This window comes from Talaromyces stipitatus, genomic scaffold (genome assembly GCF_000003125.1).
Source record: "Talaromyces stipitatus ATCC 10500 scf_1105507295523 genomic scaffold, whole genome shotgun sequence".
NCBI classification, from domain to species: Eukaryota; Fungi; Ascomycota; class Eurotiomycetes; order Eurotiales; family Trichocomaceae; genus Talaromyces; species Talaromyces stipitatus.
The window spans coordinates 2,623,155-2,648,671 of NW_002990113.1; the positions used below are offsets into that span (position 1 = coordinate 2,623,155).

The 25,517-nt window shown below is 45.3% G+C and overlaps 9 protein-coding genes across 11 annotated transcripts, besides 1 other annotated feature; 6 read left to right on the plus strand and 3 right to left on the minus strand.

Annotated features, from left to right (window-relative positions):
• Positions 1-112: 112 nt before the first annotated feature.
• TSTA_068950 (ER membrane protein (Pkr1), putative) lies at positions 113-1,293 on the minus strand. The gene is made up of 3 exons (XM_002340817.1): positions 1,215-1,293; positions 1,016-1,122; positions 113-894 (listed from the first exon to the last, which is right to left on the minus strand). Exon 3 carries the CDS (start codon positions 848-850, stop codon positions 326-328), a length of 525 nt encoding a protein of 174 aa, XP_002340858.1. The 5' UTR covers positions 851-894; positions 1,016-1,122; positions 1,215-1,293; the 3' UTR covers positions 113-325.
• Positions 1,294-2,337: 1,044 nt separating this feature from the next.
• Positions 2,338-4,110, plus strand: TSTA_068960 (uncharacterized protein; the record flags this gene model as incomplete). The annotated part of the gene is made up of 2 exons (XM_002340818.1): positions 2,338-3,156; positions 3,829-4,110. The coding sequence occupies 2 exons, from the start codon at positions 2,338-2,340 to the stop codon at positions 4,108-4,110; spliced, it is 1,101 nt and encodes a 366-aa protein (XP_002340859.1).
• Positions 4,111-5,088: 978 nt separating this feature from the next.
• Positions 5,089-5,142: a sequence feature (CT-rich).
• A 3,818-nt stretch (positions 5,143-8,960) lies between these two features.
• TSTA_068970 (uncharacterized protein) lies at positions 8,961-10,248 on the plus strand (the record flags this gene model as incomplete). Of its 2 annotated transcripts, XM_002340819.1 has the most annotated exons (4): positions 8,961-9,009; positions 9,163-9,248; positions 9,337-9,670; positions 9,960-10,248. In XM_002340819.1, the coding sequence occupies exons 2-4, from the start codon at positions 9,230-9,232 to the stop codon at positions 10,246-10,248; spliced, it is 642 nt and encodes a 213-aa protein (XP_002340860.1). In that variant the 5' UTR covers positions 8,961-9,009; positions 9,163-9,229. The 2 variants fall into 2 exon arrangements, with proteins under 2 accessions (XP_002340860.1, XP_002340861.1); XM_002340820.1 differs by lacking the exon at positions 8,961-9,009 and having other exon boundaries at positions 9,072-9,248.
• Positions 10,249-11,922: 1,674 nt separating this feature from the next.
• Positions 11,923-14,910, plus strand: TSTA_068980 (uncharacterized protein; the record flags this gene model as incomplete). The annotated part of the gene is made up of 1 exon (XM_002340821.1): positions 11,923-14,910. The coding sequence occupies one exon, from the start codon at positions 11,923-11,925 to the stop codon at positions 14,746-14,748; it is 2,826 nt and encodes a 941-aa protein (XP_002340862.1). The 3' UTR covers positions 14,749-14,910.
• A 433-nt stretch (positions 14,911-15,343) lies between these two features.
• TSTA_068990 (uncharacterized protein) lies at positions 15,344-18,343 on the plus strand (the record flags this gene model as incomplete). Its single annotated transcript, XM_002340822.1, has 3 exons — positions 15,344-15,616; positions 15,685-17,445; positions 17,505-18,343. 3 exons carry the CDS (start codon positions 15,344-15,346, stop codon positions 18,018-18,020), a joined length of 2,550 nt encoding a protein of 849 aa, XP_002340863.1. The 3' UTR covers positions 18,021-18,343.
• Positions 18,344-18,749: 406 nt separating this feature from the next.
• Positions 18,750-19,287, plus strand: TSTA_069000 (small nuclear ribonucleoprotein SmD1, putative; the record flags this gene model as incomplete). The annotated part of the gene is made up of 3 exons (XM_002340823.1): positions 18,750-18,763; positions 18,861-18,910; positions 18,977-19,287. 3 exons carry the CDS (start codon positions 18,750-18,752, stop codon positions 19,285-19,287), a joined length of 375 nt encoding a protein of 124 aa, XP_002340864.1.
• Positions 19,288-20,805: 1,518 nt separating this feature from the next.
• TSTA_069010 (uncharacterized protein) lies at positions 20,806-21,576 on the minus strand (the record flags this gene model as incomplete). The annotated part of the gene is made up of 2 exons (XM_002340824.1): positions 20,806-21,320; positions 21,351-21,576. 2 exons carry the CDS (start codon positions 21,574-21,576, stop codon positions 20,806-20,808), a joined length of 741 nt encoding a protein of 246 aa, XP_002340865.1.
• A 190-nt stretch (positions 21,577-21,766) lies between these two features.
• On the plus strand, positions 21,767-22,694 carry TSTA_069020 (ACN9 family domain containing protein, putative). 2 transcript variants are annotated; one of them, XM_002340826.1, is made up of 4 exons: positions 21,767-22,009; positions 22,086-22,185; positions 22,265-22,487; positions 22,539-22,694. In XM_002340826.1, exons 1-3 carry the CDS (start codon positions 21,791-21,793, stop codon positions 22,339-22,341), a joined length of 396 nt encoding a protein of 131 aa, XP_002340867.1. In that variant the 5' UTR covers positions 21,767-21,790; the 3' UTR covers positions 22,342-22,487; positions 22,539-22,694. The 2 variants fall into 2 exon arrangements, with proteins under 2 accessions (XP_002340867.1, XP_002340866.1); XM_002340825.1 differs by having other exon boundaries at positions 22,265-22,650.
• Positions 22,695-22,711: 17 nt separating this feature from the next.
• TSTA_069030 (ATP-dependent RNA helicase (Hrh1), putative) lies at positions 22,712-25,406 on the minus strand (the record flags this gene model as incomplete). Its single annotated transcript, XM_002340827.1, has 2 exons — positions 22,712-23,262; positions 23,313-25,406. The coding sequence occupies 2 exons, from the start codon at positions 25,404-25,406 to the stop codon at positions 22,921-22,923; spliced, it is 2,436 nt and encodes an 811-aa protein (XP_002340868.1). The 3' UTR covers positions 22,712-22,920.
• Between the last annotated feature and the right edge of the window lie 111 nt (positions 25,407-25,517).

Genomic DNA, 25,517 nt, shown 5'->3' on the forward strand with positions numbered 1-25,517 from the left:
CGGAGAAGTCGCGTGGTCACGTGCTGTCATTGACGACAAACAGGGTGGTTACAAAGAGCAATTCTTGAACGATGTTTGTGTATGTGTCATCCAATCATCAAAAATAATTATTGGTCATATAAATATGTTTCGTCTCAAATCTATGCGACATTTGGTAGATCTTTGGCTGATAGGACTCGGATACAACACGATGTACGGAATAACAAATTTAACCAAACAAAATACGACAGGGGTATAAAGGTGCTAAGTTTCACGAGGTGGTGCATAGAACAAGTTCCGCTTCTGACAGAGGTTGAAATCTTGTCAATGTACTTCTGGAAGATGATCATGTTGACCTGTCTTTGTCCACTTTCTCCCATTCACTATCTGTGCTTGTATAACCGGAATTCTCCCCCTCGATAGTCTTCCCCTGACCGTCCTTATCGCCAGGTTTCTTCGATTGCAATGCACTTGCTGGGGAGAGGCTCGCAATTTCGGGCTGGTTGACTCGACGTCTTCTGGTTTTCGACACTCCTCCAATCTCCGTCTCGGTCTCGGAGTCATTAGCATCTGCCGAGCTATTCAATTTATTCGATTCGGATGCTTCCTGTTCCAAAGCCTCTTGTTTTCTTTTTTCTGCCTCTTGACGTGCTTGTTCTTGCCGCACTTCCCGGGCAAACCAATTAATGGACCACCACAGCGCTCCAGAGAGGAATGAGAGAACCACAAAATGGATACTGTAAGTGGCGATGAGAAGGAGGAAGAGAACGAGTTGTAGTGCAGCGAACGTTGCGTTGGTGGCCACGAGGAGAGTGGGTGTTGGGCCAGGAGTGAATACACTGGACCAAAGGTCCGCAACGAAAGAGGCCATATTGTACTCAAAAGTGAGGATGACGGTCGCAAAGAATATCAAATCTAAGTACAGTAGATATTGTCAATAACATCGTTTCATCTAGAGCCATGCTAGGGACACTGCCGGCTTTGAAAGAACGCGCAGTTGTTTCCAAAGGCGTCAAGGGAGCGATAAGATCCATACCACAAGCAAGATCTCTGTTCTATAGTAACGATATCTGTCCGCGCCAGGCGTTCAGATAAACAATATGGGCATTGAATAACAGACTAGTCTTTCATGTAACAAGGAGCCTGATAGGTAACAGAATCGGGGTTTGTCAGCGCGAATCAAAACAGAGTCGTATCAAGGTTCTTCAGTCTCCGCAAACAGTAGTCTCGCATACCTTGAATTGGAAATAAACAACACGCTGAGCTTTCCGTCTCAAGAATCAAAGTATAGAAACTGGACAACGCATGAGGGGTATCCAGTGATCTGAATGACCTCGAGAGGCTTAACGAGATCGGCGACGCAGCGCGGCCCGCACTAGGTAGCTTAGAGCTTAGCTTGCTGTGGATGCCTGAGGCCATTAATTGCTGCCTGACTTGAGTCGACACCGACAAAAGCCCTAACTGGACAATAGATCTTGCTAGATCTTCTTCGAATATGCGTCCATAGATAAAAAGTTGGTTAATCAAGAGGTTTAGATGTTACAAAATTTTTGATTTAGATTTTTCTCAATAGTAACATCGATTACACACAGTTCGAACTCCTGGTGTGGAACAGTGCTGGGATTCTGTCACCAGCGTTACGATGTGCAGCATCGCCATGGTTCTGACGCTCTAATTTATGGTTGAAGAATGTTAGAAGCTATGTTGAGGTAAATGTACCAATCCTAATTTCAAATTGTTCCTGGAGAGCATGAGTAGTAACCCTCTTGCTTCCTTTGTCGGCACTGGCATAAGCGATGAGAGCGCAAGTAGAGGAGAATAAAATATGAACATTATCTATGGGTGCGCTGTCATGCAGCCAATACTCTACCTACCTGTACCTATGGCGACGTATCCCGTGCGTTGTGATGGTTAGGTATATACAGTAGAACCTGGTTATAACGAATAGAAGGCCTCTCAAGGTCCAAGTCAAATATCCAGAAGTGAATTCGATTTAGGGATGAAGGGCACTTCCACTATATTAATCCATTTTAGTATTAACAAATTGTATGCCCTTCAGTCCCATATTAAAGATATCCAAGCTGAAATCAATGGAAATTATTGGTACATGCCCGTAAGCCGAATTATGATAGCCTGTCAAGTGTCCTCTAGGGAACTGGCTCAGAGAGAAAAGAAACAAGAAACAGATTTACTGAACTAAAGAATACTACAAACTAGAAACCGGAAAGGACGGACGGGCAGGAGAGCTCCTTATAAGCTTTGTCTTGAGCCCATTCCGGAGATTTCCACTCCGCATCGAACATTGTGAACCCTTGCTATACAAGGAGAAACAAAGGACCCCGAACTCCAAAGAAAAAAATGGTAATCTTGAATGGGTATGTTGCTAAAACCGCTCGCGAACCTGATTATGAACTCAACCTTATACCTTTGCTCCCATATCTGAGCAAGATGTTGACGAGCAGTTTTCTGAAGCCGTTGTCGCAGGCTGGCCCCAAAAAGATGGAGAAACAGTGGAAATTATCACTGAAATCCCGCAAATGGAATACAAGAATCGTGAACATATTCTTCATTTTGACGATTCCCGTTCTCAGAATAATTGGTGGCGCTTCTCTTTCAGAACTTGCACAGAGCGTACTGGAGAAATTGGACGCAGCCATGTTGCCTCTTGTATCAGTATCACAAGAAGAAAACGCCCAGTCCTCGGAGGAGGATTCAAAGCGTGACGCCTCGTCAAGCGAGGCTTTGCTCACTCCTTCAAAAGTCTTACTCACCCCTGCAACACCTCCAGAAGATATTAACGAGGGAAGTGATTCCTATATCGCCTCTAAACCACTAATTAACTCTGAAGCTCCCGTCGATAATATTCTAACTTTAAGTAAGAACAAAAGCTCCAGGCTGTTGATGTCCTACAGTCAGATTCGGTTTTGGGCCGTGAAGTCGCTTGTCCCGGATCAGAGTTTTTTCACAGTGACAGTTGGTCTTTGGATTGGAGATAATCTGCGAGTCGATAGGCTTAATTCCGGGGTGGCCACTATCGCTCAAAGGCACGAAATATTCCGCACCCGATTCTATGATGACGAGAATGGTGTTCCAATGCAAGAAATTATGCATACATCATCAATCCAATTGGAGCAGATTTACTGTGCAGATAAAGCTGCTGCCTCAGACGGATTTAAGGTTATTTGTAACCGTAGCTTTACCGTGCAATTGCTCCTATGCTAACCGCACGAATCAAGGATCAAGGCAGGAAGCACAAATCAAACCCCGTGCATTTCTATATGGCAGCGATGAATGTTCTCCTAGCTCGCTTCACAGAGAGTAACGATATATGTATCGGTATGTCATATGCTAGTCGAAGTATAGAAACTGACGTCAAAACTGTCGGGTTTTTCCTGAATCTACTTCCCATACGGCTTTCTTTCTTGGGGGACACACTTATCAATTAGTTGGTTGAATATGTACTAACTACTTGAATGTATAAACAGAAGAAATCAAGGATATAACTTCGGCTTCCTCTTTACTGCATACCACACGGTCACACTGCAAGAATATCCCTAACGGTCTAGCACTGGAGAGCCGGAGGTTTCTTTGACATGCAGTCAGATGACCTTACATATAGATGCTGTATCACATAACCTTCTTGACTCTGGAGTCATGAGAAGAGACCACATTGTGGTTCTTCAGGATCCCACTCCTGACTGGATCTGCTCAATGCTTGCGATCTTAAGAGTTGGAGCAGTTTTTATTCCAATAGATCCTTTATGGCCAACTCTCCGTCAAGAATCAATTATCCGGCCAGCTGATGCTCGGGTTATTCTTACAAACCTTAAGGACGGAGTGCAATCATAGGATGACTATGAAGCCCTGACTATCGCCATGTCTTCTATAACACCAGTCCACGACGAAATCCTTCTAGAGCAACGAACGATGGAACGGTCTGCATCAGCCATAGTCCTTTACAGCTCCGGCACAACCGGCACCCCCAAAGGTATAGTCCTAACGCACGGAGGTATTCTGGATCGAGTGGAAGCCATGGATAAATTTGGACTGGAGAAACAACGAGTATTGCAACAAAATGCTATTACCTCTGATCATACGTTAACGCAAGTATTCCTTGGTCTATTTTCCTGAAGGTGGGTCACCGTTTCTACTGGAGCCTCTTTGAGACGTCCGCTAATGATTTTCAAAGTGAAAACTCGTTCATGGAAGCAGCAGTTGGAGGTTAAGTCATTGTCATAATACTAAAATTTACAGTGTCTAGTCCACAGTTAGAAAAACAAGTTCTTTTGCTTAGATTGCACTCTTTTCGCCGAAGAGGACTGAGAGGTTAAAGCTAAACGTTCTCTGTATTACGGAAGGATTGTAGATTACACACAACCCTTTTCAGATTTTTCATTTTTTTCAATCCAGCATGATGATTCGTTATCGTTTCTTTCTGTTTCCCTTATTATCACAGTTGCAGCTGATCTCCAACCACTGGATCCCCTGTGTTGTCTTGACCCGTCAACTTTGTAATACTGCTAAATAGCATTTCCGTCTTCATAATTAACCGATTATAACAAAATGTATTGGGCAAGAGATAGGCAAAATAACGAATATATAGTATTCAGATTTTAAATGAATTTTATATAGGAGTTCAGTGGGGGATCCTTTTGGGCAGGTACGAGGATTCATTATGGGGTAGAAATTCGTTAAAACCAGGTAAGACGTTACAAACAGGTTTTACTGTATTTATTTCGCAGCTGCTACGTATGTATTATGGGATTAATAACGAAGGATCAACTAACTATAGTCAGCGCCACTTCGAGATTTTTGCTGTCTCGGACAGGACCAGCTTCGTATGTCCAATCATGGCAGCAGTATTGTAGCAAGAACAACTTCAGTGGTCAGAGTTCGACGGTGAGAGACATAGAATTTATGATCATTAGAAAAGCAAAATCATAGAAGTAGATATCGGAGAACTCCGTCTCACAAACAATGTACAAAACCCTCAATATGTTGATTGGTCCTTCTATATTGTGGGCCCTTACGGGCCATTCCTTCCAGGTCATTAATCCCATTGGACAGAAGTGAGATCTCTTTCCTAATCGGGAGTATTGACAACAGACGTTCTTTTTAGCTTCTTCTTTTTAGCTTCTTCTTTTTTTCTTCCTTTTTCCTTCTGGAACACCGAAGAAATCTTCTAGCGCCATTACCCCTTTTCTCTTTCTCTTTCTTCCAATAATGTGATGATAAGTTCTAACCTCTAAGCGTCAGATACTATGAATAACTAGACAATCACCGATTATGTCACTATGTTTCGTACGAAGTAACTAGTTACTTCGTACTCACCTTCTTACCTCTGTAGGTTTGAGAGTTCCTCTTCTTGTCAGTGACTCTACTACGGAGTGTAATTACTATTTAGTATGCATATGTGGTAGTTTAGGGTATATGCAGCAATATGCATGGCGTAAATACTAAAATCTGCAGGAAACGGACACGAGATACCGGCCAGGCCCAGATGAATTAGGTAGCATCGCATGTAACTCTGTAGCATGTGTATGCTTGCGATGTAGCATGCACTAGTTACTAATATCTTCGAAATCTTATTTCACCCACAGTTACACAGCCCTGATGATCATGCAAATCCGCGTATCGATCACTCGAGAATCCGCCTTCTCATTACCCGTTGAAATTTTTGGCAGTCAATGGACTCAATGCACTTGTCCATGTATATGGAAGTTTATAAGACTTACTCCCAATTAGGGTTTAACTCTTTTTGATTGTCTGGGGGTACAAAGGCTCTCAGTACTAATATCAGAATGTCAATGATCGTTAATCGCTATGTATTTCGTATTTCTTACTACATTTATTCTATGATGGTATTGCCTTTTTGGCTACAACTCGATTTTAACCTTATTCCAAGATGCCTCAACAAGTTTACATGCCACGCATGTACGTTAGGAACGTGGGAACTTCTGTGACCATTTGTTTCGCATTCTCCTTCATCTGTACGGACTTTGAACTGCTCCGTGTACCGTCATAGTAGCTTGGTACTTAAGCTACTGACACCTGTAAGTTTCTTATTGGTTCTAGTTTAGTCTCTCTTAAAAGTCCTCGACGCTTATAGCTTAGTGGACACTTCGTGTTGTAGTAAGTATATCCCGGGTACAGCCTGTACAGTCAACGGTAGACTTTGTTGGCTGCGATAGATTGACACGACGTATAGTACGTATGATTCAGTACACAATATTGTGGATACTTGTATCACGTCAGATGAGCTATGAGCCAATCAATCAGTTCACCAGCCAGCCATCAATCTGTCGGAAACTCGGAATTTCAAGATTGTGAATACGTATTACATAGTACTATTCCAAAGTGCCGACGGCAAAGACTTAAGTCGATTGTCGACATGTATTCATTAACGGTTCGACATTTCATCGTTTCCTGAGACGAGATTCCCACAAACAAATCAGAAGCCGATACCTGAAACGATATCAATCTTAATTGTGTTGAGTGAGTACGGCGCTCGGTAATCGCGACTCGCGAGGCGGAAAAACCACGCTAGTTTTCCGCGCGTGATTGAACCCTCTGGCCAGTAATATCAGCCGGAAAGTTGTTCTCCTCCACAGGGTGACTTCAGAGATTCCCCTGAAAGTGGCCAGCCAACAGCCCGACGCTGTTGTCTGACAAAAGCACTTCATGAAAAAACTCAAACACTAAACCGCATTTAGTGAGCTATCTGCAGTGCTCTCATTCATGATTCACCACCTGTCATCATTAATATCAGCATCAAGATCAGCCGCATCATCTACGTACTGAACCCCATACATACGTGATATCATGATCCATGGCAAGTTGCTATTGGCAACTTGCATACGATCTTCAACCGACGGGTAGATCCACTCAACCTCCAGGATCAAGGATGATCATATTCCTCATGGAGAGGGAGCTGCTTTTTCTCGATCGATGCATCTCTGGAATACGCACCCTAGCCTCGTTTAGGGGGAAACGGCGTCCCACCCAAGTAAACGATTTTGAGTAAAGCTGCAAAATTGCATTGACCATGATTGATGATTGTGCAGCATTTCAGCCACCACTACGGAGTAAATTTCACCAATCCAAGCTGCCAACAGGTCACTGGGACTTTAACCAAGTCCGGTCACGCCAGGCCCAGTGGGGGCTGAAACTTCATAATAAGTGTGGAAATCCCAACACCGCATGATTCAGAGTCGCCCCAAGCCAACACCGTCACTGATGTTTATTGCATATCTTTTGCTTTTTGACTCCAACTCTCGTTTGTTTGAAGATTCTCCGCCAAGTCTCACTGCCGAACTTTTTGGTAAGAGAAAAATGCCTCGTGGTTGTTATCATGATAGCCGTGCTGGGTTGTGACTATCCCATCGTTCACCACGTAATAGGTCAGTGCTTGAGCCAGCCAAGATTTCACTTTTACAGTCTTACTCAAGCACCCGAAATTGTCTCAATTGTTGCTCTGTAAAGTCTGGGTACTGGAACATGGCTGTCGGCACTCGAGTGCGATTGACTATTCCCCCCACAGTCGATTTGACCTCTTTAAGAAACGCTTCTGACATCATTCATTGTTGGAAAGTAGGCTCCGGAAAGTCAAAATAAATGGCTCTTTTGCGACAGAGTATCCTAGCCCCCAACATGAATAAACTAGGCAAGCATCTATCCGTCACTGAGAGGCGGCGCTAGATTGATGGACACCCGCTCTGTCCACTTCGTTTCCATTTTAGCTTGATTGAGGTTCAAGCCTAAACCTAAAGAGCACGCTTAAGACCATTTTGGCAAGACGTTCCTGCTAAGAAAGTCTTCTGAGCGACACGCATAATTTGCGTGAACTGTGGCCTAGAAAGAGACGCTAAATGATTACCTCAGCTAGAACAATCGGGCTGTGCTCCGTCTTCGATGCTCTGAGTCTCCAAGCCTATTGACAGGTACGTACTCCGTACGCATATTCTGATCTAGGAATCAAAATCCCACTCTAATAGAAACACCTGTTACTCTATTGGACAGTCCTTTTTCACAGCTACTAGCTTATTGAGTGTTTCCTCGGGGCTAGAGTTTACTTCCTGAGTCACCACGAGAGCAACGTACGGGGGACCTGGATACAGCTTTAGCGTGTTGCCGTCCTTGTTCGTTTCAAAATTTCTAGAAGCCTGCCTGAAACAGCGTAGCTAAGACGTGACATTTATGCCTCTAGTTCTACCGAAGTCCTAGTGCTTATTGTGTGGTTTTCTTTTTCCCTCTTACATTCTTCTTAAGTTCTACTGCTGAAAAGCTGATGGATTTTAGCGGGTGTCTTTTCTTGGATATGCGAAGGCTACTGCTCGATTTTACAATTGGAATCCAAGAAAGACCATAGTTAACTGCTTGTTTCATCTCCATCATTCTCTAAGTGTTTTCTGACAGCCCGAGGTCAAAAAACTATCTTAAGAGAGAACGAAAACAGAGAGCTACTTATTTTATTGTTCTGTGACTCGCCTTACCCCGAAGTTAGCGCATCACAAAAGTTTCCGTATCACAAGTCTCAAGTACGTACGTTGGCAATCATTATTCTTTCACAGCAGACTATGGCAGTCTCACTTGATTTGCGATTTCTGTCGACAAGCTTTCAGGCCGTAAACGATCAATCACTAAAGACTCACGCGATGATAGACTCCAGGGTGGGATCCCCCACAAATCGACGCTGTCGCCGTGTGATAACAAGCCAGTTCTTACAGATTCTGGCTCTGGGCATTGTTATCCTTATCCACATCACCCAGCCCAAGCAATAGGTTCAGTTGTGGAACCGTCGACTCCGCGACTACTATCGATCTCTCCTACGCTAAGCTTTCGTCCGAACTCAAGCTCACGAAACGTTTCCGCGAATGATAAAGTTGAAGGCCAGTATCTCCGAACAGATTGGTCTAAATTAGGCCTCGATAAGCATATCCAAGGTCAAATTAATCCAGCATCTTAAAGGGCTTTCCGGCCGCAGCGGTGTCGATGTCTCCTACAAGCACCAAGTGAATCCCGACCTGCAAGGTACGTTATGAACTACTATTCATTTGCGTCGCATTTCCAGATACCCCTAGGGAATTACCAACATTACCTCTCTCTTCCCTCTCTTGTGCGGCCATGCAGTGGACCATACTCGATTAACCACACAGTCAATAATACGTGAAGTCATTACTACAGTGCGCAGATAAACTTGCTCTGGCAGCCCTTCCCTTGGCCACAATTCATTACAGAGGACTCGGGATCAATGTATACTACTCTTCAGGGTAAGTATGCACCGTCAAATTCATCATCAGCATACTACCGAAAATCTGGATATATTCGTCTTCATAAAAGACTAACCGACGATGACAGCGCATTGTACATCGGATATCACCTTGTATTCCGGACCTCTTCTCAATTCTGTGAGCAACTTCCTATCACAGACACGCTCCATGAACATGTTTCCCCAAGGCAACAGACAAGGTGGAAGTTTCCATTCCCAACAAGCACAATGGGCACAATATCAGCGCTCACTATCCGCCACACCAGAGGATCCATATCAAGGGAGGCCGCATGAATCCTCTTTGAGCCCATCTATTGGGTACTCCTCTTTACCTTCACAACAGGTCATGTTTTCCAATACGTCCTACCCGATAGGGCTGCAGCAACCTTTGCAAGCACAACCATCTCAGGCATTCTATCCCACGTAAGTGCCGTTCCGTTTTCCTGATTCTTTTACATGGGAAATTTAGATAAGCTAACAGGGAGTACTAGATCTACACCTTACGGTTTTAATCAACAAAACTATGACTTTCCGCAAGCGACTTTTGTTTCGTGAGTATTTACTACACCGGATTTCTTAATCCCAAGAAGAAATAGAAACAAAGCCAGCTAATTTGGAAGTCTCACAGACCTAATACTTACCCTACAACAGCTACACCTAACATGGGAATCCCCATCCAGACCCCTACTTACATAGGGAACAGCAATCATAGCTCTCAAAACAATACCACCCACAGTCATACCGGTAGCCTTGTCACTTCAGAGTCAGAAAGTCGCGTCCGGGTGCTTGAATCACGCCCCAAACCCCAATGCTGGGATCACGGATGCAATGGCCGAGAATTCTCGACATTTAGTAACCTACTAAGACATCAACGAGAGCGATCTGGCGCCGCTGCAAAATCCGAATGCCCCCACTGCGGTGCTGTTTTTACGAGATCTACGGCAAGAAATACACATATTGCACAGGGCAAGTGTAAGGGAATTCGGGAATCATCGGAATGACAGTCACATGGAGAGCGAAGCATCTCCGGTAGTTGTTATATTCCTTCTCTGGGCCAACAATGTGCTCTTCCCTTTATCGTGTTATCCTGTACACGACACAAACGAAGCAACATCTATCTCATGACCAATATATAGGTCCTTTACTCGGCAGAGTTTCTACAAAAATACACGACTACAATGATCATTTCTTTACACGGCGTTGATTAGAAGAGTTTCACTAGAAGCAGCGAGGTATAAAACGGAACGGAAAAGGGAAAAGGAATCAGGGGAGGCATATACGGTATAATTATTGAAGAGGAGTTAAGATATGAGATGCCGCAAATCTTTCGACATTCGCATTGGACTACGATGATTAGATGCCTCTACCTTTCTTTCTTGCATTAGTTTTCCGGATCGCTATCAAGTCTGGAAAATTCGAAAACTGGAGTAAAATTTTGGAGAGTTCATTTATAAGTGATTTGTGTGTCATTGCTTACTTGCTTGTTTTTCTCTCTTCCTGCCTCATTACTAAAGGTGTCTTGGCCCTATCTCATCACGGCTGGAGCACTGTGATGAGGGAGTATGTGTAATTAGTTCACCTTTCTCTTATTTGATCCATATTTAGATTTCACGGTCTTATGATTTCCTCGAAATTTTGAAGTTTCAGGCTTTTTTTTCTCTTGCGATTACTTGAGCCACTTTTCAATTGCATAGTTAGAGAGTTATTGGGTTTAATAGAGATTTTATTAGCTTCTTTCTCCATGAGTAGGTAGTTAGGGCTAATTACGGGAATCTATACCGTCAAGGCTAACCATATGTGTAGTACCTTTTTCAGGCAAATTTCAAGGTAGGGAGCAGGATTTCAAGGTTCTTGTGCTGAGGTGCTCGCGAAAGGCAAGAAAAGGGGTTCCCAGGTTCCGATTGACCTCGGTAACTGTCGAGAGTTGATATCTTCAGTCTGACCTGATAGAACCGTGTAGTTTTCAAACCTGAAAAGGATTTCTGAGATTTCCCGTGAGCCGTCAGCCTTGGAAGAGTTCCTACTTAGTCTACCTGGCAGAATTCATCCAGTATATATTTTCGGGCCGGGCGTAGAAGATCCACGGGTGATTAGGTGAAGTGAGACGTGTTGCTGGCCGTCTTACTTAGGATGAAGTTGATATTATGCCTGAATTTTCAGGCATAAGAGATGCACGTGCAACCTTGGCGGCTCTGACTCAATCAAACCGACTTCCATTTGTCTTTCGCAATAACAACTACATTGTTCAATCTTTCGTCTAAGAGATAAAAAAGAACTGTTGCAACATATCTTATACTTCTGAAAATGATTATCTAGACTCATCCCATCATACAAATCTGTTCGAACAGCTTTGTTCAAGCGTCCTTCTAGAGGAATAGAACGAGTTCTGTCATCTTCAACAAACTACGTACTAGCGACCTCAAGTTTGATCTCAATTGCAAAATGAATAGAATATTATCATTACATCGGATTCTGGGCTTTGCGTATTTAAGGAATTATTATACTGCGGCGCCATATACAATATCGAGAAGAAGAACGGTTTTCAACATACGACATTGAAATCTAGACGACTCCTCGATCGGCACTTGAAATCGAGAAATCGAGGCACTGTTTGCGATTGTTTTGAAGTAATTCGCACACAGAATTTTTAGGGGACTGACTTGCGAATAGCAATCATGGCATCGATATTTACTTATGATCCCGATCCACCTCGGGTGTCCTCGCCATGGTCTGTATCTGGCTCGTCAACTCCTGGAATCGGCGCAGGAGAAAACCTCTGCAGCAATTCAGAGACCGGTCTATTAGCGGTTGATTCAGACAAACTCGCAGACTATGGCATCTCCAAATTAGAACCGGAGCCGCAGGAGGGTCCGACAGAGTATAAACTCCATCTTTTGCTTCGGTCTCGGAAACCATTTATCTCCATGTCCACTGGCCAGGTGGTAGGTGGTAACTTCCAATTCAAAAATTCAAAGAAACCCTACTGGAATCTGAATCCCATACTGGAACCTTCCGCTTCTCCGCGGTCTTCTAGCGCCGCGAACCTGGTGAGTCGCCAGCAGAGACTGCAGCAACTTACAACGCAGCTGCTATGGCGGCTGCAGCAGTCATCTCCGTTTCATTCTTCCTCTACTGCCAATCTCATACTTCCAGTTCTACCAGAAGCTACTCCAAAGCTTGGCCTTCCCCCAAAGCCCTCCCGTCTTTTGCCCGGCCTTGAAGAGAGTCAAGGTGCCCTCTATGAGATTGGCGTAGCCGATGACGGTACTTTCGTGGGTCTGGTTAAGGAAGAGCTAGACGAAAGCTTGACTAACCTCGGTGCCATGGCCGCCAGTCTTGGCTGTAAAGTGGATGTTCTCCGAAAAGTAGTGGTTGGTACTTGTGAATGGGCAGAAGGATCAGAACCAGAGGTTATCCGGTCCGGAGAACTATGGGTTGCAGAAGCATTGGTGAGCCCTGATCTTGAATACTACAATTCTTTATCTTCCAAAGAGTCGGGTCTGGAAATGTTGAGCTTGGACGACAATGTCCCACCGTCGAAGGAGGAGGATTTCTTAGAAGGAGGATGCTCGCAAACCGAGCAAATCCGTATCTCTATTACAGGGCCTAGTGCTGCCGGCAAATCTTCGCTCCTTGGGACTTTGACAACATCCGCCCTTGACAATGGACGTGGCAAAAGCCGATTGAGTCTTCTGAAGCACAGACACGAGATCTCTTCTGGGATCACAAGCTCCGTAGCTCAAGAATTGATCGGCTATCGGGATCTTCCTTCATCGCCCCAAGGCTCTATTGATGTGATCAATTACGCGTCAGGAAATGTGACTGCTTGGAATGATATCCATGCAGCTTCTGATGGCGGAAGACTGGCTTTCGTATCCGATCTTCCGGGCCTTCCTCGTTATGTAAAATCAACATTGCGTGGTCTGATTAGTTGGGCTCCTCATTATGTGATTCTTTGTATCCCAGCAAATAGCTCTCACGAAGCTGTCGCGCAAGATGATGGAGAGCAAGCGCCTGAAATTGATATTTGCCTGGCATACCTTGACCTCTGCATACGACTTGAAACACCTCTGGTTGTGGCTATAACAAAGCTGGATCTTGCGTCACGCATGGGCCTGAAACAGACTCTTGGTCGAGTGCTCTCTACTATCAAGGCTGCGGATAAGAAACCTCTGATGCTTGCTGTCGCTGGAGACGACGCTAAACGGACCCCGAATTTGAACAAGATTTCTACAACGGACTGCCAGGAGGCTCTCAAGACTGTCAGCGCGGTGAATGACGACTGGTCGGGTACAGTTCCAATTCTTCTCACTAGCGCTGTCAATGGCTCTGGTGTAGGGAAGTTCCATGCGTTATTACGGTACCTGCCTCTGCCGAGGACTCCTTCGTCTAGACTTGTGCGCACAACTCGAATCCAGCGCCGACAAGAAATTCCGACTGATGTCTTTGACATTGATGAGGTATTTGCAATTCCGCCATCGAAAGTGTACTCCTCTCTTGATACTACCCGGGCGGATACAAAGGGCGTGGTACTTTGTGGACTCGTCCGCCACGGAAGCATTTCTGTTGGTGACGAGCTAGTCGTTGGACCTATAGCGGTAGAAAGCAGGCCGGATGACATTAACACACCACATGCTTCGAGGCCAAGATCATTACAGACCCCTGACAATGCTTCCAATGCATCTCCGCGTTCTCGCTCCCTAAGGAGCAGGCCAGCGTCCGGTGAATTTTCCCCTTTCTCTCAAGGCTCATTTCCTGGAAAGTCTCGGCTTTTGTCTCATGCTGAATGGCAGCGAGTTCGGGTTGTTAGTGTGCGCAACCTGCGTTTATCTATCCGGATTCTGTTGGAGGATCAAGTAGGCACTATTGGGGTTGAGCCGATACCTTGGGGTCCTGGAAGAGAAGTGAATGCACTCGGCCGTCTCCGGAAAGGCATGATCTTGGCACAGGCACGAATCTCGCCTGATCAGTCCGAAACCAGTACTATCCCCAGCTACCTTGCATTCAACACGGCCTTCGTAGCGACATTTCCCTCCCGGGATTTCTCCTCTACAAGCTCCCCACCTCTGATTTTAGGCGGCAGTGTCGTGGTATATATTGGAAACATTCGTGCGGCAGCTAAAGTCACTTGCGTCGCCCTAGCTGACGACTCTGAAATCGATTCATCTCCCGAGCCACATCCCGAAGAAGCTGACTTTTTCAGCTTCGATGATGATGACGAGAAAGAAAAACAAAAGCAGGAAAATAGATTCCGACGCACACGGCAAGAAAGCGAGAAGACAATTGATGTTTCCAGTGCGCGGAGTAACGGCTACGTGAATATCACATTTGCATTCATCTCGTCTATAGAATGGGTTGAAGTGGGCTCGTTGGTGGTTGTTATGCCGGGAGTCACAACCGCGACTTCGGCGACTGGTGATCTCATCCCATTTTCGGGACTTGAAGGATATGTAGGACGAGTTATTGAAGTTAGTAGCAGCGAAGACATGTCTGAGCGATAGTCTCGGGATATGTCTATGCGATTTCTATGATTGCTTTGGGTATTTTTATTGTTTTCCAGCTTGTTCTTTGTGTTATCTCTGTTCGAGCACCATGCAGGAAATTGAATTACTATTCAAGTGATTTCTTTTATCGTTCGAATCGAATATATGATCAAGAATATCAAACTAACTCAGTGAGAAGACCGGTTTATCGACTTGATGATATAGACTTCCAGAATAGGCTTAGCTTATTGCGGCTCCCCGCAAGGCTCCAAGGCGGGTCCTTTCCCCTACAAGGCGGACAGACAGCTCTTTCATCCCAACTCCATCCATTTGGATGCTTGCTCTTTAAGAAAGCAGTAAACCCCTCACTATTCTCTCATTTTTAGTTGACGTTTGCCAAATTCTTTTCAAGACTATTACGCCGTAATACCCTATCAAGCTGCGGAACGGCCCAAGAAACAGTGTGTTGGCCTACGGGCTTTTATGAGCTTGTGGGGACGTCGCATCACTTTATCACCGAACTCATGCACGACAATTAATTCGGTCATAGCAAAACACCCCGGACAGTCTCAAACGAAGATTGACCTCGGTTTGCTCACATATATTTAGCAGGATGGACAATAATAACTTGATCCAGACCTCACCGGGCATGCTAACCCAGGGAACAGCGACAGACGACGAGGCAGATAATACCGTATCTAGTGCCACCAGCGTCTCTGCCTCAATGACACAACATCAGCCTTCGAAAACAGGAATAATAGTCTCTAATGATGACGTACTCGACAGTTCTCCGACAACTTGCTCTTCAAATGAGTCTCCGAACCCCAAAAATCCATTAAATCTGCTCGACCTGCCACTTGATATTCTCAGGGAGATCGTCAAGGAGGTATGTCGACCTACGTGCCACCACCTTTCCAAGTTTCTGTTGGTTAGGCTAATTCGTCCTGCTTACAGATCACTCTCACCCATGACTTGACGTCGCTTGCTCTTACCTGCTCCGCTCTCCATTCACTGGCCATTCCCGCTATGTATTCGCGATTCGATATCGTCTGGCCGGAACCTGCCCCGGTGTCAGATCAACCTATGGGCGTTGATGCGCTTTCCTACGGCCTGGCAACGTTAGTAATGGGCGCAAACGTGTTCAAAGAAACACCTCGAGCACGACACAATAAACAACGGTGCCAGCATTGCGGGTGCGACGGACCTCGTCAACAATGTGTTCATGGCTCATCATCTTTACGAACGAATTATGGCGGTTTCAGAATCGGGAACAACTATGCTCAGTGGACGAAGAAGTTTTGTGTCGGTAATGGGCCAAATGACTGGGTGCAAGAATATGCAATTACAAAGGAGACGGGAAAATTACTAGGGACACTGGTGGCTTTGGCTGTGGCTCGAATGGCCAATCTGGAAACTTTTATCTGGGACATGCCTACAGGAGTCATGCGAGACGTCTTCCTTGCTCTTGCTTCATTGGACGCACGATCTGGCGATCGCGAGTGCCATCTAGAACGAGTCTGGGTTCGATGGCACGACAACCGTCAGAAGAATCCCGTGTTCCACACTTGGACTCATCACAGACCAGTTGTGGATTTGTATCAACGTGTCGAATATCCTACATTTTCAGTCTTACCACCTCTCAAGTCCTTGAGCGTACTTAACATCGATGAACCGGCATATTTGCAAGAAATGGCTATTCTCATAGAACGGTCGCGGAGCAGGTTACGTGAACTGCGCATTGGAATGGCTACAACCTGTGCTACTGATTCGTGGGTGTATCCGACGGAGTTAGAGCCGACATCAGATGAGCCTTCGCGGTCGTCCTTGTTTCCTGGATGGCCTAAATCCGGCGGCGTGTTATCGATACTATTAAATATTCCTGCCACCGGAATGGTTCTGCACACAGTATCTCCTAGTGCAGAGCCGAATGGGAGCAAAAATCATCATGGTATTCCATCTTCTCCGACTTCTAATATCCCCAACGAACAGAGTACTGGTGTGACTGTGACTACGCATATGCTTGGTGATTTGACAGTCGACGAGACGCAAGGCACAACAGATTCTCAAGTTTGGAATACCACGTCCCTAAATGCCGACTCGAATCAAGTCAAGGTTTCGGGATCACCCGTGGCTACAGCAAGGACATCAAGTGAAAAACAGGAGAGATTAAAGCTCGAGATTTTAGAGTTGGAGAACGTTGTCATCTATACGCCGCTGCTAATGAAGGCTATTGACTTGACTCGCCTTACTACGCTTACTATTCTTCATTGCGATGAGCACGAATCTCTCTGGCGAGCGCTACGCCGGAAGTTCTCTCCCTCGACTGAAAGTAGCCGGCAGGGATCAGATAACGCAGCCCAAGAAGCTTACCCATTCAAGCTCAAGCATCTCCACACAGACCGTGTCTCGCCTTATCTGATGCTATTTTTGAAAGAAGCAATTGCTCCGAATACATTGGAAAGCATATATCTCCAAGAAGGGAGGCTATACACGACTGTTGTCTCCATCGAGGCAATATATAAACATGTGCTGCGTCGGCAGAGAGCCAGCCTGAGGAAAGTCCTGATTGATCGTTCACGACGTGGTGAGCCGGTCTCTATTAACCATGGGCATTGGCGTGACTGGATGTTTCCTCGAGAGGCACTGGCGTTTGTGACAAGTGGTAAAATGCCTCAACTCCGCGAACTGGGCATTGGCATGGATCGTCGCGATTGGGTGAGTGTTTTCTTCGGTGATAAGCAGTAGAAGATTTGACTAATAGCATTTTTCCCTAGCATTTCTTCCTACAGCGGCTTCCTAGATTAGCCAACCTGCGAGCTCTTTATTTGCCTAATATGTTTGACCCAACTCTTGGGAGAAACAAGCATCGAGAATTAGCTCTGCAGATATTGGACATAGTCACCTTACGTCCAGAGATACAGTTATGCTACATTGGAATCGAGCATAAATGTTTCGAGATTCTTGAGACACCGGTAAATGATAAGATAGATCGAGAACTATACCGTGACTCTCCTTGGTATTCGGAATCAGATAGCGATGAACCTGACGATCAAACCAATGGTCACGATTCTGAATCTCACAGTGAGGATGAAGAAGATGATGAAGTTGAAGGTGGTGACGATGATGTTCATACGAATCCACACGCTATTCTTGAGATGGATGAAGACACAGAGGACGACAGCGAGTATCGACATAGTAACAACGGCTCACGCTTCGTCTTCAGACTCCGCGAGATCCTTTTCTACGATGATAAGATATCCGTCTTCAAATCCCGACACTGCAGTTTATAAGCTACACACGGTATTATCGATGCTTTATTTGATTTGATTTCTTACATTCTTGCTGTTTACTCGAGCGGCACACGAAAAAGCAACATGACCATCAATCATCGGTCGATAGCGGCGTCCGGAGTGATTTGTTATTTTATTGCAAGGTAATAAGACTAGACAAAGGCAGGATTTCATTCTATGGTAAAGATGAAGGGAAAAACCGGCCATAAGCTGGTTCATGGTTAGGGTTTCTGGGTTGGTGACGGCGAATATGACTTATGAGAGATACCAATGATTATTATACGTAGTTTGAGGAATTTACTGCGAATCATCATACCTTTGTTTAAAATCCCAGAATAAACACATTATCAACATTAAGACAATTTAAACCTCTACAATCAAACATTCAGTAGCAATAAACATTGATTCGATATGATTGGTCAAATGCTGTGTAAACACGTGACCTATTCTCGTCCTTTGACGGTCCTTCAAGCTGCCGCACCTCATTCGCATCAGCACCGCAAATACTTCAAGTCTCGACACGGACGAAATATCTTAGGACTTTCCGAAAATCTTTATTTTAAAAGGAAAGATAATTTTTGCGCACCAACAAGAGAAGATTTGCTTTGATTCAAGCGGTGGAGAAAAAAATTCGACACAGCTTTGCAGTTACCACACAAGCTGCAACTTCGGAGCTGTGTAGCTCCGCGATCTTAGAACTGGGATATTTGAGCTAGAGGATCTGTCAAGATGAAGCTCGTACGGTATGTTTTATCCCATGCGCAAATACTATCTGGAGCACGCGGGGTGTTTATGCGTGCGCGAGGAGATTGATTTCTGATTTTGGTTATGTTTGCATAGGTTCTTAATGAAATGCATGAATGAGACGGTGACGATTGAATTGAAGAATGGTACGTTCAGCAAGTTATCAACTTCGATTCATCGTCGTCGGTCGCTGACCTCACCAAACAAAACAGGAACAATTCTATCAGGCACCATCGCCTCAGTCTCTCCACAAATGAACACGGCTTTACGAACAGTGAAGATGACACCCAAGGGACGCGAACCTATTTCTCTCGACACAATCAATATTCGTGGTTCGACGATTCGTTATTATATTCTACCGGATAGTTTGCCGTTAGATACGTTGTTGGTTGATGATCAACCTAAACCTAGAAACAAGGCAAGGAAAGAGGCTGCTGATCGGGGCGGTGCGAGAGGCCGTGGTGGTCCTCGCGGTGGACGGGGTGGTCGGGGTAGAGGTCGTGGTCGAGGACGCGGTTTTTAGATGCATTTTTGAACGCGCTCTAATGAGGGGGGATGTGCTGGACGGAGCGAGGAGCTATTGGTGAACTAGGACGTACAGATAATGAAGGATATTTCGGCCTTAAAGACGTGTCCGTGTCCTTCTTTCGGGCGTTCCAATTGCCTATATTACATGCATGCGATAATGTGTCGATTCCGAGAGGCGAGCGACGGGCAAGACCTAGAATCGGAGCTATGGACGGATCAAAAGTCGCTGCGAGGTCTAGCGATACATCTTATCTTCAGTTTTCCAAAATCTCTTTGCGGAGTTTGAATTCCTATTCTTCCATATGGTACGGGAGGAAGTCCGTGTCGTGTTCCGGTCTCTGTACTTTACCTTTACAAAAATTAGGGTTTTCCATCTGGCAATATTATTGGCGCTATGCAATTTGATCGATATAATGAGGATTCCTATTTTCTTGCATTGATCGTTCGAAGTGTCTCCTGCAGGGTTGTGTCAGCATAGGCTCAATCGAGGCATTTCGTAGCAACACAGCCTCACAAAGGCGATCTAAATTTATGCATATATACAAGCAAATATTCCATTTCTAGCCCTCAGAAGTCTTAGTATTTTCCCGTGAACTGGCATGAGTCCCAAATGCCAAGAAGACAACGATTGAGTATCAATTAGGCCCCGACGACAACGAAAGGCAGATTCAGATGTGACGTCAAAGTAGCCCTGGAGGCTGGGCAGCGTAGCTCAGGTCCCTGAATGCACTGTCATTTCGAACAATGAATTCGTATTCTTTAGTGCATCCTGACTGCGCCTCTGGTCAGTAGATCGCCTATGCTATGTCCAATGAACGCCTTTCTATAATAAGAACGCTTCAGGCTGCAAGATAGTTTTTGGATGTTGCTTGGATATAAGAATGACAACAATTCCCGAGTGAGAATATTGATTGTATCAAGGGAATTTCCATATTCACTATATACATCATAAAATCTCATAATCATATTTGGCCAACATCAAAACACTCTGCGTGAACTGAATAGAGCTCCATCTACACAGCATATATGACACAAAATGTGTTTCCGCGACAATAGCTCACGGCCATATGAACACTATGCTCCGCCACAACACTACAATCAATGGCAGTACTCTCATCACGCAAGATATAACTCTAAAGAAGCGGCCAAGGCGCAGAAGAAGGCCAGAAAACGTCGAGGGGCTGTTATAGCTGGCAGTGCTTGTGCGAGCTCAGGAGGAGGAGGAGGCGGTTGTGGCGGTGGTGGTGGTGGATGTTAATAGGTCTTTAATGGACTCATGATCCAGTGATATTCAACGCACATGTTTGATGACAACCAACTTGTCCGATATGAGCCTCGACGGGCCCCTTATCCCAATATCATTTGACTTTTCCGACATCATGTCCAAAACCACATCTTAACGCCACTATACCGTCTTTATGAACAAGTTGCAATGTCTTCATGATGTACTGTATCATGACATGATTCATGAATACCATATACTGAATTCCCCTCAGGTAAAAGCAGATGTTCATCACATCTCATTCCTGTAGATCCTCAAAATAACCAACTTCTCCCACCCGGCTTGCATACCGCTTCTACCCACCATATCAGCAGTCCATCCATGCCAGCCACGAATAATACGTGCTCTGACGTCCTCCGGCTTGTTTTGCGCGCAGAGCAAAAGATACGCAACCCCCCGTTCGGGGTTGAGTATGGAAGGAATAGCTTCAATGAATCTATTCGTAGTTTCCATCCCGTCTAGTCCTCCTGCATAGGAGAGTGATAGGAGATATGAATCATGCTCGAATTTCTCAGACCGTGACAGTGATTTGGTCTCGTTCTGTCTAGGTTGTGGTAAGATAGGCAAGTCCGGTGTTGGGACATACGGAGGGTTGAACAGCAAAACATCCACTGATCCTGGTTTTAACGGTGAGACCAAGTCACCGGTCAGTGAGCTTAGATAGTGGGTGCGACTCGCATTCCCCGTCTCGGAAATCGCCGTTTGTACAGTCTGCCTTGTTGCTTGGCATGCATCACGATTGACGTCTACCGCCAGTGATAGGATGTCATCTCTACCGAATATGTGTTTTGAATTCGCAGCCGTAAAGGCAATTACGACACCGGAGCCACTGCCTACCTCCACGATTAACGGAGATGCTGAGGATTTTGATATTTGGAATCGGTCAGTGAGCCAGGCGGCTTCTGATGCAGAGGACAATGTATCGAGAAGAAGGAATGAGTCCTCCGCAGGTTCGTAGATAGTGTCAAAGGAGACATGGGAAGTTGAGGGAGTTGGAAGCATTTTCAGGTTATGGGAATCTGTTTCGTAGAGTTGAATCGAAGAAATGATAGACTAAATGGGTGCTTTGAGAGTGGGTAAGAAGCCGGATACCTGATTGGCCGGAGCATGACCTCGGCTCCGGAACAGCTCGCCTTATTAATTAATCTATTGTCTCTCGACCTCTTTCTCTGCCAAATATTCCCATTACAATAGAGTCAATTGAGCTACCGCCAAGATGAGAGTACTCACCCGTCTCCTCGCTGCGCCAACCACTATCGGCTCCAAAGCAAGCCTCACCACCGAACCTCTCGCTCTCCTCCCTCCAATTCCCCTGTACCGACGTCTGCTCCGAGTCCATCGCAAGAAGCTACCACCACAAATGCGTCTATTGGGTGATGAATACGTGAAGAGCGAGTTTCGGGCACATCGAAATGTTGATAATCCTATTCACATTGTATGTATATCATTGGTCATGGATTACTAAACGATGAAAAGAAAAGAGTTCGAGAGTTTAACGATGATCCATGCAGGTCGGCTTTTTGACGGAATGGCAACTGTATGCTCAGCAATTAGAGGGCGATTCTTGGCAGGGTGGTAAGCTGGACAAGGCGAAGCTCGATAAGATGAGTGGTTAGTCTATTTCTTTTCTCCCCGGTTACATTCGACTATTCCTGGAAGCATACAATCTCTAACATATACTTGCTTTCAGATCAACAAATCGGCCAGCTTTACGAACTCATGCAAGCCATTCAGAACAAATCCGAAGGAGATGGAGAGCGAGAATGAGTAGAACGAAGCAATATCGCGTTTGCTACGCCGAGCCTTGATTCAAAATCCGCAACTTCTCGTTCCGGTCGTGTCCAGTCGTTTCAGCGTGATATTCCTTTGAGGAATAGAACTTTCAGATAGGACCTTCATCTCGCAGTCCATAGGTAAGGCTCAAGCATCAGGCTGCTCAGATAAGATTGGTGACGACAATCCAGAGCAAAGGAATGAGTTGCGGCTATGCTCGAGCGACTTTCAAGAAGGCCTGTTATGAGAAGCAGCAACGCAAGTTTCAACCTCGTTATCGGAAATCGATCCAAAGGCTGCGGTCAGGACCACGTAGTACCATCAAATGTCAAAAATTAAAAACCCGACCGAAACCAACGATCATCGGCTCCGTTGGAAACTGGTATGAGTTTGGTTCGTGGAAAGCGTGCTTTCCTACCTTGTGCATAACTATGCTCTGAGATTTTATCATAGGTACAAGAAACGGCAATGGGAATGAATTATTTATTAAGTCTGGCGACCGGGATGAATGGATGTGTAAGATTATGTACAAATATCTACTCTACGATGACTCAAATATATATCACAGTCCATCTATCCAGCCAACACCTCCCCAACCCAATCCATCTGCACCGCACTAACCCCTCTCGCATAACTCCTATTTGTAAACACAAACTCATTATACATAATCGCCTCAACCCTCTTCCCAAACAACACGCTTGAGGGATGAATAGCCACCGTCTGGTTACCCACAACTGTCCGATATGATCCATCTGGAACCAGACGGGCGGTATTAGTTGAAAAACCTGTCAGAAAACTTTTCAGAATTGAGACTGTAGCTAATGCGTCGGGAGGGACCCGTTTCTCGTTGGAAACGTCTTGGTCAGTGAGGAGCTTGGCCTGTTTGCATTGAGCAGTGAGTTGTTTACGGACATCCTGTTTGCTGTTAGATACCATGACCTCTGGGACTAAATTGACCAACTCACCATAACAGACTGCATGGCCCGATGAGAAACCATATGCCGTTCAGCCCAGGCCTTTCTGTCCGCATTCTCCGTTGCATACCCTTGCACAGTCATTAACATGGTCAAATGATCGCCCTCTCTCCTGTAAAGATCCCTCCGAGCTTTCTCTGCTTCGTCCTTTTTCTCCTCTGAGGTTGTGTTAAGAAATATGTTTTCCACGCTTAGACTTGATATGATATCAATCACATCCAATAGACAATTTTGGCCATGCTCTGCAGCTGCGAGAAGCACACGGCCCAGAGGCGGAGTGAGAGGCAATTTCGCAATCTGCAATCCAATATCACTAATCTTGCCAGTTTCCTGCAAAGCTTGGATATTGAAAAGCTGAAGAAGTGCCTTTTCTAACGCCTCGCGTGGTGGTCGAGTAAGAAAAGGGAAATTCATAATATCATCCACTCCACGAGCTTTCATAGTCAACAGACTCTGACTCAAATCGGAACGCAGGATTTCAGGCGTATTAGCCTCATCCAAGGCCAAATAGTCCCTTTCTGTGTACAGCCGATAGCATTTTCCAGGTGCTTCTCGTCCAGCACGACCTTTACGCTGAATCGCGGCTGATTTTGAGATCGGCTTCACTAAAAGTGAGTCCAGACCAAGTCGTGAACGGAACTGTTTCATTTTCGCCTTACCGCAATCAACCACAAATCGGACACCGGAGACGGTGACGGATGTTTCTGCGATGTTGGTCGCAAGGATGATCTTTCTTGTTCGTGGTGGTGCGGGTGCAAAGACTCGTTGCTGGGCTGCTTGTGGAAGTGCTGCGAATAATGGTAATGCGAGCACTTTTGGTAATGATGGGTCCATTCCGACGGCGTATTCATTGACCAGATACTCCAAGTTCTCGACTGTTTCCTGCCCAGTGAGGAAGACGAGTATATCTCCTGGCATAGGTTCTTTGATATGTATGGTGAAGATAGTTTCGAGTGCCGCATCCACAAAATCATGCACTGGAGCAGGTGAATAGATGGTCTGAACGGGGAATTGGCGGCCTTTGATGTGGCAAGATGAGACTGCATTGGATTTGTTATTTGATATCGGCCCGTTCTCCGTTGTTAATTCGCCATTCAAATTCGGATCCGAACCTCCTTCCTGGCCGAAAAACTCTAGTAAACTTTCCATATCTGCCGTAGCACTCATAACAATCACCTTCAACGGCAACCCCCCACGTCCTTCACCCTTACTCGAAAGAATGTTCTTCAAGAAGCCCAAAACCAAATCCACATTGACGCCTCTTTCATGAACCTCATCAACAACGACTACGCTATATTTGGTCAACCAGGGATTATGCAACATCTCCTGCAGCAACATTCCATCCGTCAAGAAGTTGATACGCGTCGAAGGAGAAACCGAGGTGTCGAATCGGACTGAGTAGCCTACTTTACTAGCAGGAGAAGCCTTTCCAAGCGGAGTGCCCATTTCCTCAGCGACACGTCTTGCTAGTGAAATAGCTGCAACTCGTCTGGGTTGTGTAATTGCAACGCATCCACCGACTGGTATACTCTTCGTTTGAAAGTTGCCATTGTCCGTCGTATTCGTAATTTTCACCTTCTTCATCTGACACCATGGTTCATCCACCAGAAATTGTGGTACTTGTGTACTTTTTCCGCTACCAGTTTCACCAATAAGTAACATCACATTATTGTCTTTTAACTTTTGCCGTATTTCGTCGGCATGTTGGAAGATTGGTAGCTTTTTGCGAGTTTCGAGCAATGTCTTGGCTTTTTCTTTGAGTGAATACGATACTGCAGTATGTTCTCGTTGTGCGCGATTGACATGCTTCTTGAAAGCATGCGGGTTGCTGTTGTTCGTTTTATTCTTGAATGCAGAATCTGCGTGTAGTTTAGGCCCAGCTATCGTTTCATTATGCGCCTTCGGCTGCGGTTGCCTACCGGATTCATCTCGTTTGCGCCTTTTGTTCGATACTTCGAGAGATTTATCGGGTTTCAAGGGCTTTGATTTGTTTTTAGGCGGTTGTACTGTGGTAGTTGTGGGCTTATTGACAACGGTTTTGTCATCGTCCGAGTCGTCGAACCTCATGTGCACTCGCTCCGGCATTTTGATTGGCTATAAGTAATAAGACCCTATAGATTAATATCAGAGTAGAGCCATTTGTTTCGAGTGTCAGATTTTCGGTCTCCACAGGCAATGTTGTGTGTTGATGGTCAA

What these genes read in the sequence shown, in the direction of transcription:
- TSTA_069020 (XM_002340826.1), top strand. Translation starts at nt 21,791, where the DNA reads ATGAGAGTACTCACCCGTCTCCTCGCTGCGCCAACCACTATCGGCTCC. An exon ending in TTGATAATCCTATTCACATT is followed by an intron (nt 22,010 to 22,085) that starts GTATGTATATCA and finishes TGATCCATGCAG; the next exon opens with GTCGGCTTTTTGACGGAATG. An exon ending in GAAGCTCGATAAGATGAGTG is followed by an intron (nt 22,186 to 22,264) that starts GTTAGTCTATTT and finishes ACTTGCTTTCAG; the next exon opens with ATCAACAAATCGGCCAGCTT.
- TSTA_068950 (XM_002340817.1), bottom strand. Translation starts at nt 850, where the DNA reads ATGGCCTCTTTCGTTGCGGACCTTTGGTCCAGTGTATTCACTCCTGGC.